Below are 12618 nucleotides of genomic sequence, written 5' to 3'. Positions count from 1 at the left end.
CCCCACCATACCCCAGGAATGACCCCAACATTTCCAAGTTGGTGGCTATTTCTGGCCATGCCCACTCATGATGCTTCTCTCTGCTCTAAGAAGCTCAGCGCAGTCCCCTCCCTTGAGTGATGCCCAGGACAGTGAGGGAGAAGGGGGAGGAAGGGCACTGTCACCAGAGTTAGCAGGTGATGGGTGTGGAGGGAGGGGGCGGGGCACAGGGGTCCTGGCTGAGGAAGGAAGAGGTCTCCATTGATGTCCAGCTTGCTGTCTAGTGATTTTCCATTCACGCTCAGGAAGGGGAGGATTGGGTATCTGTTGTACCAAGAGGCAGGGAATTCCCACAGGGAGTGCAGAGCACCAGGCTAGGCCCGTGGGCTTGCCCAGACTGCTTTGTGCAGTCACCGGCCACCGGCTGGGGCTGAGGTGTCTAGGGGGCGTTGGATGCTGAGGGCCTCCTCAGGGAAAACACCCTATGCCCCCGAGAGTTCTGCAGCTTGGGCGGGGGGTTGGGGCGGGCAGGGGAGGCCCCCCCCCCCCCGCTGCGAAAGGCCAGGATTGGGAAGGCCTCCAGGGGCGCCCCGGCAAAGACAGCATCCCCCCTCCGTATAAGGCCTGGTCGGGCCCTGTCTGCACCAATTAGCTCTGTTTCCGTTCCTCTGACCCCCAAGGCCTTGCAAGGCGTGTGTGTGTGTGTGTGTGTATGTGTGTGTGTGTGTGTGTGTGTGTGCAGTAAGTCACCTGTGCAGGGGGGACGAGCGGAGAAGGGGGGGCACATGGAGTCTCAGCTCCCCCTGCCCCTGGCCTTTCAGGACAAAGGTGAAGGCCTCACTCGTCTCCTTTTTTTCTGGGTCCTGGGTGGATTTGAATCCCATAAAATCCAGGGCTCTACTGGCGTTGGACTGGGGCCTGGACACACAGTGAGCCTCATTTCTGGGACCTGGTTCTGCGTTGGGGTGGGGGTGGGAGGAGAGGGGAGGCGGGGAGGAGGGGGCGGGGAGAACAGCCTGGAGAACGATGATGATGATGAGGCCAGGCCCGCGGGGGTGGGGGGGTAAACGAGCAGCAGCCGGGGTGGTAATCAGGCAGCCGCACCGAGACACAGGGGCACAAGGGACCCCTGCCACCCCTTGGGGACCCGTGACTCCCGCCTCGGGTGGGGGTGCAAGGCCGTAGGCCCCGCGTCCTCTCCGTCCCGCGTCCTCTCCGGACTCACTGGCTTTTCATGGGGCCCCCATGGGCCTGACCCCCCGTCCCCATCCCCATGGAAACCGACTTCCCTAGGGAGTTCAAGTGACCAGGTCTGAAACCACACAGTCTCTCAGGACAGCTCGCCCTCCGACAGTCACCACGTCCTTTCAAAACCAGCCTGTCCTCCACGTGCCGCCATCTCGTTGAAGCTCTGTTCCTCTTTCAGGACCATCACCGCCCATGGCGGATCTCCCCTCCTGTTTGGACTGCAGGAGCCCCAGCCTGCCTGCTCCCTTCCTCTCTCACTGCTTTGTCTCTCCTTTCCCGTTCACACGATTGTGTTCGTCAGGTTCCATTTTCACTTGCTCGAAACCTCCAGTCAATGCCCATCCACGGAGCGCCTGTCTCTTCCACACCTGGTGTTCTGTCTGAGGGCTCGTGGGAGACGCAAACACGGGCTCCTGATGGATGGCCCCCTGCCCCTCGGGGTGAGGGCTGAGCCCCAAGCCCCAAGCGGCCCCTTTGGGGATATCTACTGGGGGCTGGGACCTCTGGGAGCTGTGCATGGTGACCCAACGACTCACAGCTGACCGCAGGCCGATCCTCAAGATGCCTGCAGTTCCTGTGAGCCTGGGCACTGGCGGGGAGGGGGGGGGGGGCAGGGGGCGCCGTGGCCCAGCCCAAGGCTCTGCACTCCATCAACATTAAATGAGAATAATGAGCGTGAAAGCCCGGGGAAGATGCTGGGGCATTGACAGTCGTCCAAGGGCCAGCCCCAAAGCTGCCCGCAGCCCCCTCCAAAAATAAAAACGAGAAACCGATTTTGAGCCAAACGAGAGAAGCTAAGCAGACTGCCAAGGAGAACACAGCCCTAGGACTCCGGCCACTGGAGCAGCATCGGAGTCAACTTCCCGGCCTGAGGAGCAACCTGGCCGCGCCGCCCTCTGGTGTACAGGGTCCCGGCCAGGGCTCCACTGAAGGCTTGGTTTCAAACCCAAACACCCCAGTTTCTCTGTGGACCACCCTGCTAAGTCATCTAATGCTGAGCTGTTATTTCCATGCTTGCTTGAGGACAATCATAAAAGGCCAGGGCTCCTTCCTTCTTTCCTTCCTTCCTCCCTCTCTCCTTCCCTCCTTCCTAACATCCTTCTTTCCTCTCTCCTTTCCTTCCCTCCCTCCTTCCTTTCTTCCTGTTCCCTCCCGCCCTCCTCCCTCCCTTTTTTTTCTTTCTCTTTCTACTGGGCTGAAACTCAGGGCCCTGCACTGTGACAAAGCACTTTTGCTCAAGGCAAGTGCTTTACTATTTGAGCCAGAAGCATTTTGCTTGTTCATTTGGAGATCAGAATCTCATGGACTTTCCTGCCTGGGCTGGATTTGAACCCCATTCCTCAGATCTCAGCCTCCTGAGCAGTTAGGGTTCCAGGCGTGGCCAGTCCCTGGCTCACACACGCACCCTTGATGGCCTTCGTTCCAGCCTCCATCTCCCGCCACAGCAGAGACACTCTGTGAGAAGAGCTGAGCTCCAGAGAGCGCGCTGGCCCAAGGCCTCTGTGGCAATCACCACCAGATCACGGATGTCAGCATGGTGCTGGCGGCGGCTCCATTATAATCATGTATCCACGGCTTTATATAGAAATAGTGATGCTTCCGGGGGGAAAGAAGGGCAGGGAGGCTTTGTCACCCGGAGAGGGTGGCACCTCTGGGAAGGGCCCAGGACCAGCAGAGGCTCAGACATGCCCAACAGGGAGGCCTGGCCCAGGGCTGGAATGGATGCTATGAACTCCCTCCTTTCTCTCCTGGAGGCAGGTTTCTGGACTCAGCGGGAGGCCGGAGCCTGTGCCTGACAGACCCTCAGTGGTGCTGGGTATTCATTGGAGACTGGGAGCCTGAGTCCCTGTGGCTTAGATTTGCAATTAAAGAAGAGCTGGGCTCCCAACGCTTCCCAGGCCCTGGCATCAAGCTCGGTACTCAGGGGCTGGGAGACAGCCAGATGCACTCAGCCTTCGCTTCCACAAACTGGCTTAGGCCCTGGGCGTGGACCTGCCAGGCTGCACTGGCCAGGCCTGAGTCCAAACTATCATGCTCAAGAAGCCAACAGGCTGGGTGCAGGGGGCCCACGCCTGTCATCCCAGCTGCTCAGGAGGCTGAGCTCTGAGGATTGCAGCTCAAAGTCAGCCCAGGTGTAGAAGTCCATGAGACTCTGACCTCCACTGAACCAGCAAAACCTAGAAGTGGAGCTGTGGCTCAAGTGGTAGAGTCAGCCTTGAGCACAAAAGCTCAGTAAGACTGCAACTTCCTGAGTTCAAGCCCCAGTACCAGCACAAAAACAAGTAAGTCGAAGAAGCCACTGGGGCATGGTGCCTGAACTTTGGCTCAGCTGGAGTTCCTTGGCCTCCGCTCTGGTCCAGGTGTCTGAAGCATTCAGTCTGGCTGGCCAGCTTCTGCCAACCCAAAAGAAGCCAAGTGTTTGAGCCGTGCCAAACATACAGGCTGGGCCTCTGCCCCCCAAGCCAACTGACTTCTTGGAGCTTCTCCTCCAGGAAGCCCTCCCAGGTTACCCCCACCCAACTCCGGCTGCCTGAAGATCTTTTCTTGCACAGTGGTACGGATCTAAAATGGCATTAAATCAGCTGCCTCCAGGCTCTTTGGCTCTGTGGGAAGGGGACCCAGGAGAGTGGGTGTGGGACACAGCTGTGCCCGCTCCTTCCCTAGGGAGATGCTGGAGGCTGAGGTGCTGGGAGGCCTCATGGAGAAGGCCTTCAGGAGGCACCGAGAGGTGGACAGGTTGGGCTGGGCACAGGAATCAGGACAAGCAAGACCAGGCTCTGCCGGGGTGTGTTCCTCCCTCCCCCCCCCCCCGCACCCCCCCAGCTCCCCCCCCCGCACCCCCCCAGCTCCCATGGGAACCCGGGTCTCCCCGCCCATCCTCCTTGCCCTGCATGGCCTGCTGGGCCCACAGCTGCACACATGGCAGTTGCCTCTGTGAGGGTTGGGGCAGGGCCCCGAGGGTCAGCGGCCCGTGTCCATGCATACTGAGGAGATGGAGCAGGACTCTGAGGCCGGGCTGGGGACGGCCACTGTGGTCACAGCTCGGGAGGGGGGGTGGCTCGGGCACAGACGGCCTGCCCAAGGGCGAGGCTGTGCTCCTGCACAGGGTAAAGGGCACTGGGCAGGGGGCGGGGCTGGAGGGCGCGAGGCTACTGAGCAGCGCAGACCCCGCACGCACAGCCCCGTCGCCCAGGCTGTGGCTTCACCCAGAGCCAAGCAGCTCCCTTCCCCACGACTGCACAGACATGAACTTCAGGTGATCTGCGGCACAGGACTCCCGGGCCGCGGCTGGAACGCACAGGCTCAACCTTGTCTGCCCGCCCACCTGCCCGCCCCGTCTGCCCGCCCCATCTGCCGGCAGGCCAGGCCGCCAGCCACTCCGGCTGCTGTTCTAGGTCATGTCATTTCAAGAAAACAAAGATGAGGACATAGGGCATGGCCATCACAAGACCCTCCCACTCCCTGCCCCCAGCCCACCATGCCCCCCGGGAGCCCACCATGCTCCCCCCGCCCACCATGCCCCCAGCGCTCACCGAACTTTCTCTTGCTGCACAAATCAAGTTCTCTATCTTTGCCCATCAGAGCAGATTCCCCAGCCTCTTCCCTTACAAATGCAACACAGAAAACACTGAGCATGGATGGCCCCGAGGCCAGGGCCACAGCCAGAATGGACCACCCCCAACGTCAGCAACTGACTGGGGAGACACTCTACCACATGGCGTGAAGACCCCTGGAAACCACAGAATCTCAGGAAGGACGCAGGGTACTCAGCCAGCCCGCGCCCGGGGGGCCAGAGGGCTCTGTGCACACATCAGGACCCTGGGCCCGGCCTTGCTAGGTCTCTGCCAAACCTGCCCTCCCTTCTCTAAAAAGCCAACTTGAAATGGGCATTGGCAGCTCACACCTGTAATCCCAGCTACTCAGGAGGCTGCGATCTGAGGGTCCCAGCCCTCAACCAGCCTTGGCAGAGTAATCTGTGAGCAAGAAAGCTAAGCAAGAACACAAGGCCCCGACTGAGTTCAAAACTCAGCACTGGCACACGCACGCACACACGCACATGCACATACACAAACACGCTCATGCACAAAGCCAACATGAACTTCAGGGGCATCCCTGGTTAATTCTGTCCATGAACAGCCCAGACCCCCACCCCCTCCGCTCTCCTTCGAGTCAGCCTCCCCCACCTCCCAGAATGCAATGGACCGACAGCACCCAGGACAAGGGTAAGTCTGTGTAATCACTAGTGCTGAGTGCTAAGTAGCTGGCAGTGAGTGTGGCACAGCTTCCTCCTGCCTCCTCCACATTAAGGGCTGGCCGAGTGTGAGGGAGTGAGTGTGTCACTTCTCTGTGGGACTTCCATTCCCTGCTCCTGATGTTTAGCCGGGGGCACCCTTGTGCTGAGGACCCTCTGTGGACCCAGCTGGGACCCCAGCCGAGCTGTAAAGCACACGCAGACATGAACGAGAAATGAGCCTCAGCCGTCCGCAGCTCAGGATCCCAGGCCTGTGCCGCTGGTGCACACGGACCCATCTCACCTGCTCTCGCTGAGTAATGCCGCTGCACACGCGGCCCCCACTGGATCCTGGCTGGGTCTAGGAGTCTGGCCTCGTCCTTACGCAAAGGTCATGTCACACAACTCCACCAAGGCCCAACCTGAGGCCCAGCAGCACCTGCGATTCTAGCCATGATAAAACCTCCCTCCCCACCCGCTCCCACCCGCTCCGCTGCTCGCCAGAGCGGGAAGCAGGTTCCCATAGTGAACTGGGCTGGGCTGCGCAAGTCCCTGGAGCAAACCGGTCTGTGGGGCAGCTCCCGGGGGCTCAGGAGGCCCCACATCTCCAGGGGACAGGGCACTGGGGACCATCACCCCGACCCAGGTGCACACGCAGCCAGCCGGGGACGCGCCATACTCACACTGGTGGCGTACTGGATGTCCTTCCAGATGGAGGTCTCGCGGGCCAGGTCCGAGGCCTCGAAGAGGTTGTCCAGAATGACCTCCCCAATCATGTCGTGGCGGGAAAAGCGGTCGAAGTCGAAGACGCTGAGGTGTAGCTTGCGGTCGGCCAGTGCCTCGTAGGGCACGGGGAAGTGGAAGCTCTCATCAAAGGTGGGGTTCAGGGTCTTGCGGTGCACCCGCGTCTGCAGCTTGCACTTGCGGTCGGGCAGGAGGTAGATCTTTACATAGGGGTCGGAGCTCCCGCAGAAGTCCTTGGCAGGGAGGTCGAGGGCCTCCAGGATGCGCACGACCAGGGCCTCGCCCTCGTAGTCATAACGGAGGCTGAAGTGGATCTTCCCGCAGCTCTTGGTAGCCCCGGGCTTGGCGTCCTCCCCATCCACCGACTTCTGCTTGTAGAGCTCAGGCTTGATGCGGCCTATGCTGGTGGCCTGCTCAGCTGCGGGCGGCAGCTCATTGCCGTAGTCCACGCTGGAGACGTGCATCTGCCTGGGCAGGTGGCGCTTGAAGGAGGTGTGCCTGCGGAGGGGGGGAGGGAGAGGAGGAAGGTGGTCAGGGAAGGAGGGGCCAGCTTGGGCCGGGGGCCAGGGGTGGGGCCTAGGGCCCCTCCCACCCTTCCCTTCCCTTCCCTGCACTGTGGACACAAGGCCACCATGAGTGTCACACACTGCGTGTCCTGATGGTGTGGAGTCGCTGGGCAGGCCGTGGTACACAGGCTCAGCCCAGGCCAGCTGTCATCTGCTCTCTACGCTCTTTCCTGATGGGTGTGACTCCACTTCCACCAGTGAAGCAGGCATCCCCGGGCAGAAACACCATTTTGTGTTCCCCTCTGTGTGGTCCTCCACCACCACCACCACTACCATCACCACCACCATCTACCATCACCACCACCACCTCTACCATCACTGTCACCACCATCACCACCATCATCAATCACCATCACCACCATCACCACCACTACCATCACCACCACCACCATCTCCATCATCACCATCACCATCTCTACCACCATCACCACCATCACCACCATCACCACCATCACCACCATCATCACCATCTCTACCATCACCACCACTATCATCAATCACCATCACCACCACTGTCATCACCACCACCCTCCATAGAGTATCTGTCATACAGCAGGCAGTGGAGTGAGTGGTCAAAAGCCAAGGCTGAGGCCAAGTGTAGTAGCTCACACTTGTAATCCCAGCTACTCAGGAGATTGACTATAGAGGTTAATTTTGGCCCTGCCAAAATTTGGGCAATAAAAAATACAGATAAAGTCATAATTGTATAGAATTGTAAGGGTAAAATAGATTCCCTCATAGAAATGCTTAGAGCCGGGTGCCGGTGGCTCACGCCTGTAATCCTAGCTACTCAGAAGGCTGAGATCTGAGGATCACGGTTCAAAGCCAGCCCAGGCAGGAACGTCCATGAAACTCTGATCTCCGATAAACCACTAGAAAACTGGAAGTGGCACTGTAGCTCAAGTAGTAGAGTGCTCGCCTTGCGCTGAAGAGCTGAGGGACAGCGCCCAGCCCCAGAGTTCAAGCCCCACAACCAACAAAATAAATAAATAAATAAAGCTTTGGACAGGGCTGAGAAGGTGGCTCAGCGGTAGAGTGCTTGCCTAGCATGCATGAGGCCCTGGATTCAATTCCTCAGTATCACATACACAGAAAAAGCCAGAAGTGGTGCTGTAGCTCAAGGTAAAGTGCTAGCCTTGAGCAAAAGAAGCTCAGGGACAGCACCCAGGCCCTGAATTCAAGCCCCAGGACTGGCAAAAAAAAAAAAAAAAAGCATAGGACAGAGGCAGGTGTGTGATAAGCAATGTACTATATGCGTTAGCTCTCTTGTTCCTATGATTCTTTCATGGTTCCCTGCTATGAGCAAATAGGAACCATTCTCCCCAGCCCACAGCTGGGAAAAGTGAGGCGCGGGCAGGGAGCAAGCAGCCTGTGGCCACATGGTGAGTTCTGTAGGTGTACCCATCATTTTCTGTGACCTTTGGATGATGATGTAAAACCCTCGTGGCCCCTGGCCGAATGCAGGCCCGGCCTGGAAAAGGCCCTCTGGGCGCCACATGGGGCTCTCTGAGGTGGAGCCCTGTATTCCCACCCCTGGTCCCACGGAGGAGGCCGGGAGTAGGGAGGTGGCGGGAGGCCACGTGGGCTGGGCTAGGGTCACCTCACCTGATGGAGGAGGCGGGCTCTGTGGTCTGGCGCTGCAGCCTTGCTTGCCGGGCAACAGTGCTGCGCTCCCTGACGGACATCTGCACCTCGGCCGGGATGTCGGGGGACGTGTGACTGATCTTCACGGCCGACTCCAGGAAGCCCAGGGTGCTGGGCTCCTTCAGCTTGTCCGCCATGCTGCCTCTGGGGTGGGGGCTTGTGGGCCTGAGGGGCGAGCAGGGGGCCGGGCTGGAGGCCTCTTCTGTCCTCCAGGGCGCTGGGCGTGGCTCCCACAAGAGCAAGGAAAACCACCACCGGGGCCACGACACGCACAATCACCACCACGGCGACGAGGCTGACAGAGGTGCCTGCCCAGGAACTTAGGGAGGATGGGACACAGAGGTGGGAGGGCTGGAAAGGGGCGTAGAGGGACAGAGACAGAAGAAGAGAAGAGAATGGTCAGGAGCCAGGGGCCAGTGGGGGAGAGGGGCCCAGGGTGGACTGGCACCGTCCACGTGTGCTCTCCCGGTTCCCCCACCCCTGCACCCCCTGCCTCCTGCCCCTCCTGCTGGAGGAGCATCAGGACAGCCCCACACCCCTAGCTTGGGGCAGGCAATGCAGGGGCAGTTGGGGCAGATGCAGACTGGGGATGCTGATCACGTCCTAGTAGAGCTGCTGCTCTAGCAGGACAACCATGCTTCTGCATAGCACAGCGACCGCCCTGCCACCAGCCGAGCCTTCCTTCCTCCCTTCCTCCTTCCCTCCTCTCCCCCTCTCTTTCCTTTCTTTCTTTCCCTTTCTCTCTTTCTCTCTTCCTGTGGGCTGGTACTAGAGCTGGATTGAGGACCAGGGCCACTGTGCCTTAGCTTTTTTGCTCAAGGCTGGTGCTCTACCGCTTGAGCCACAGCTCCACTTCCAGGTTTTGGTGGTTCATTGGCGGTAAGAGTCTTACAGACGTTCAGGCCCTGCTGGCTTTGTGCTGTGATCGTCAGACCTCAGTCTCCTGAACAGCCAGGATGAGGCGTGAGGCGCCGGCTGAGGGCAGGCACGGGCTCCTTGGTGCTGTCAGCATTCCTTCCACATGGGACTCTACAAATGCGTGTGTTCAGTTGAACCTGGCCCTGCTACATGGAGTAGGCCCCAGCTAAACAGCCGCTCCTGGTTGTTCTGTGTCTGGAGGTCAGCTCTACAGAAGGAAAGCTGCTATGGGGAGTGCTATGATTTGCTGCCCGGTGCTCAGCCCTACCGACCGGAGGAGCAAGCCCCTCAGAGGACGGTGAGGGACACCCCCCCTTTGAGAGAGAGCAGAGCCTGGGGTGAACCTCAGGCTGTGGACCAACAGGGTTGCAGCAGAGGAGCTGGTTAGTGTCTGAGAAACTGTAAAGGTCTTCCATTGAGTCTTGCACAGGAGGCTCACCCCTATAACCCTAACTATGCAGGAGGCTGAAATCTGAGGCTCATGGTTCAAAGCCAGCCTGAGCAGGAAAGCCTATGAGATTCTTATCTCCAATGAACCACCAAAAAGCCAAAAGTGGAGCTGTGGCTCAAGTGGCAGAGCACCAGCCTTGGGTGAAAAAGCTAAGGGACAGTGCCCAGGTGCTGAGTTCAAGCCTCAGGACTGGCACACACCGAGTTCACAAACATCACCACCCCCAGCTTCCAGTTCCTCTGAAGGAGGCCACTGGCACCCCTAGACCCAGGCCCTGCCTGGTGGGAGCAGGCAAGGGTGCATCCACACCAGCCCTGTGTGCCCAGCCTGGCCCGTGTACCCGGCCCAGCCCGTGTGCCAGGCCCGGACTGCAGACCTGCAAACTTGCTGCTTGGATTAGCTACTGGTGCCTTGCAAATCCTGGGATGTAAGTGGGGAGGAAGTGCCCGCACAATCAAGTCTCAGAGGAGGGTGTGCAGGGGTCACAGCCACCCACCCCTGCCCATCCTGCACACACAGCAACATTCCCAGAGCAGAGCGGGGTTAGACCTTCAGGGCTCAGACTCAGGAACCTGGGACCCCGAGTCTAAGCTCACATCTAAGCTGAAGTCTCCTGTGTGGCACACAGGTCCTCAAGGGCTCAAGAGAAAAACTAAATTACTTTCAGATTGATCACTTAGGAAATCAAAATTGTAAAGCTGGGCGCCAGAGGCTCATGCCTGTCATCCCAGCTACTCAGGAACCTGAGATCTGAGGAGCAAGATTCAAAGCCAGCCCGGGCAGGAAAGTCCATGAGACTCTTTTTTTTTTTTTTGGTCCAGTCATGGGGCCTGAACTCTGGGCCTGGGTGCTGTCCCTCAGCTCTTCAGCTCAAGGCTAGCGCTCTACCACTTGAGCCACAGCGCCACTTCTGGCTTTTTTCTTTTTGCTTATGTGGTGCTGAGGAATCGAACCCAGGGCCTCAGGCATGCAAGGCAAGCGCTCTACCACTGAGCCACCTTCCCAGCCCCATGTCCATGAGACTCTTATCTCCAATAAACCACCAGAAAACTGGAAGTGGCGCTGTGGCTCAAGTGGTAGAGCCTTGAGCTGAAAAGCGCAGGGACAGCACCCAGGCCTAGAGTTCAGGCCCCATGACCAACCAAAAAAAAACCTTAGTAAGTAGATATTGTTTGGATTTAGTCAATTTTTGCAACATTAATGTGGCCAGGATTTAGGGTTTTTGTGCGGGACTGGTGCTTGAAGCTAGGGCCTTCCAATCTCAGTTTTTTCGCTCAAGACTGGTGCTCTACTATTTGAGCCACAGCCCCATTTCTGGCTGTTTGCTGGTTCACTGGAGAGAAGAGTTTCTCAGGTTTGTCTGCCCAGGCTGAATTCAAACTGTGATCCTCAGATCTCAGCCTCCTGAGTAGCTAGGATTACAGGTGTGAGCCACCAGCACCTTAGCTTCAAAAGTGCTTGTGATACAATCATACCCATCATTTCTCCCAAAAATACGCAGGACTTGGGGCACAACACACGCAGGGGTTAAATAGACTGCCCAGGTCACACAGAGAGTTGGGATCAAAACCAGACTGCAGCCTGGCCACGAATCTGCCTCTGTCATCACCCTGGGGGAGGCTTGGGGTCCCATAAGCAGGGATTAGAGACAGCAACTCTGTTGTTTTTGTGTCACACACTAGGGTCTGCAGCTCTGGCTCTGTCTCCCTGGGTGCCCAGGGTGGTGTCTTTGTCTGAGGCCCTCCCAGTCCGCCTCTGGCCACAGCTGTGTGGGATGCACTCCCAGTCACCTTAAACAAAAGGTATTCCTACTTGCTTTCCTTTGATCAGACATCTTACTTGCTCTGGTAATAATTAGAATTTTAATGAGGGGGGACGAGGAAGCATCCAGAGAGCATAGAGTGCATTTAAATGTGCAGCCTGAAAAAAACCCTGAATTCATAAATGAAAAGAGGGGTGGGGGCAGGGTGGCCCAGACGGAGTCTTTCTTAGTGGCTTCTCCCGGTGCTCCATGGAGCTGAGCCTGGAGGGTGGAGGGTAGGGGTGGGGATTATTAGGAACCAGTCCCCAGCTCAAAATCTGGTTACATAAGGCCAGGAGGCTCAGGCAGGAGGATCTTCCTCACCGGCCTTTGGCATCTGGCAGGCAGGGAGATGGGGAAGTCAGTCCTGGCGCTAAGAGGGAGGGCCGGTGTGGATCAGTGTGGATCAGGCTGGAGCGGATCAGACCTGGGGAGGAGGCCATTGTGGAGGCCATTGTAGAGGACCTGGCCTCTCTAAACCCACTTGTGTGTGGCCTTGAACTCAGCCAGCCTTCATCCTCTGTGTATGCGTCAGCCTTCCATCACTAGAAGACACTCCTGGACAAGTCAACATACCAAGAGAAAAGGGTTGAGAGGCCACAGCTTCAGTGGCTTCCCTTCACAAAGAGACAGGCATTGCTGGCATTATCACAGTCCAGTGGACATGGGGGGGGGGGGGCAGAGAAGCAGTAGCAGCAGCTCAATACTCAATACTGGTCATGAGACACCAGACACCGGCAGGCAACAGAGGCACCGGGGCCTACGGGACTCGAGTGGGAAGCGGCAGGCGCCACCCCTGGCGGAGAACGGGGCTGCAGACTGTGCACTCTCATGGCCCAGGGCCGGGCGGTTTTTTGGGGGGCAGGGGAATCTGGAGGTCACCAGATGTGGAGAAACAAAAAGGACAGGGCTGCCCAATCATGTCGTGGGGCCTGCAGTGAGCCGTGAACCCGCCCCCCCCCCACTCCTCCTTGGCTCAGCTGGGGTTCTAATCACCCTGATCTCTGGCTTATTGGAAGTAGCTCATAAGCCAAGG

General features: G+C 58.4%; 1 protein-coding gene across 1 annotated transcript in view; it reads right to left on the bottom strand.

Annotated features, from left to right (window-relative positions):
* Positions 1-12025, bottom strand: part of Syt6 (synaptotagmin 6) — a 33455-nt gene extending 21430 nt beyond the window's left edge. Inside the window, 4 exon segments of the mRNA XM_042692295.1 lie at positions 6142-6700; positions 8374-8655; positions 8657-8731; positions 11907-12025. Of these exon segments, the coding sequence (XP_042548229.1) occupies positions 6142-6700; positions 8374-8655; positions 8657-8731; positions 11907-12025 (1035 nt within the window).
* Between the last annotated feature and the right edge of the window lie 593 nt (positions 12026-12618).

The sequence above is a fragment of the Dipodomys spectabilis genome, unplaced genomic scaffold, assembly GCF_019054845.1.
Source record: "Dipodomys spectabilis isolate Male_0828 unplaced genomic scaffold, ASM1905484v1 ptg000148l, whole genome shotgun sequence".
Classification (NCBI taxonomy): domain Eukaryota; kingdom Metazoa; phylum Chordata; class Mammalia; order Rodentia; family Heteromyidae; genus Dipodomys; species Dipodomys spectabilis.
Note: the sequence above shows the minus strand (reverse complement) of the source record. Positions and strands in the feature narration are given on the sequence as shown.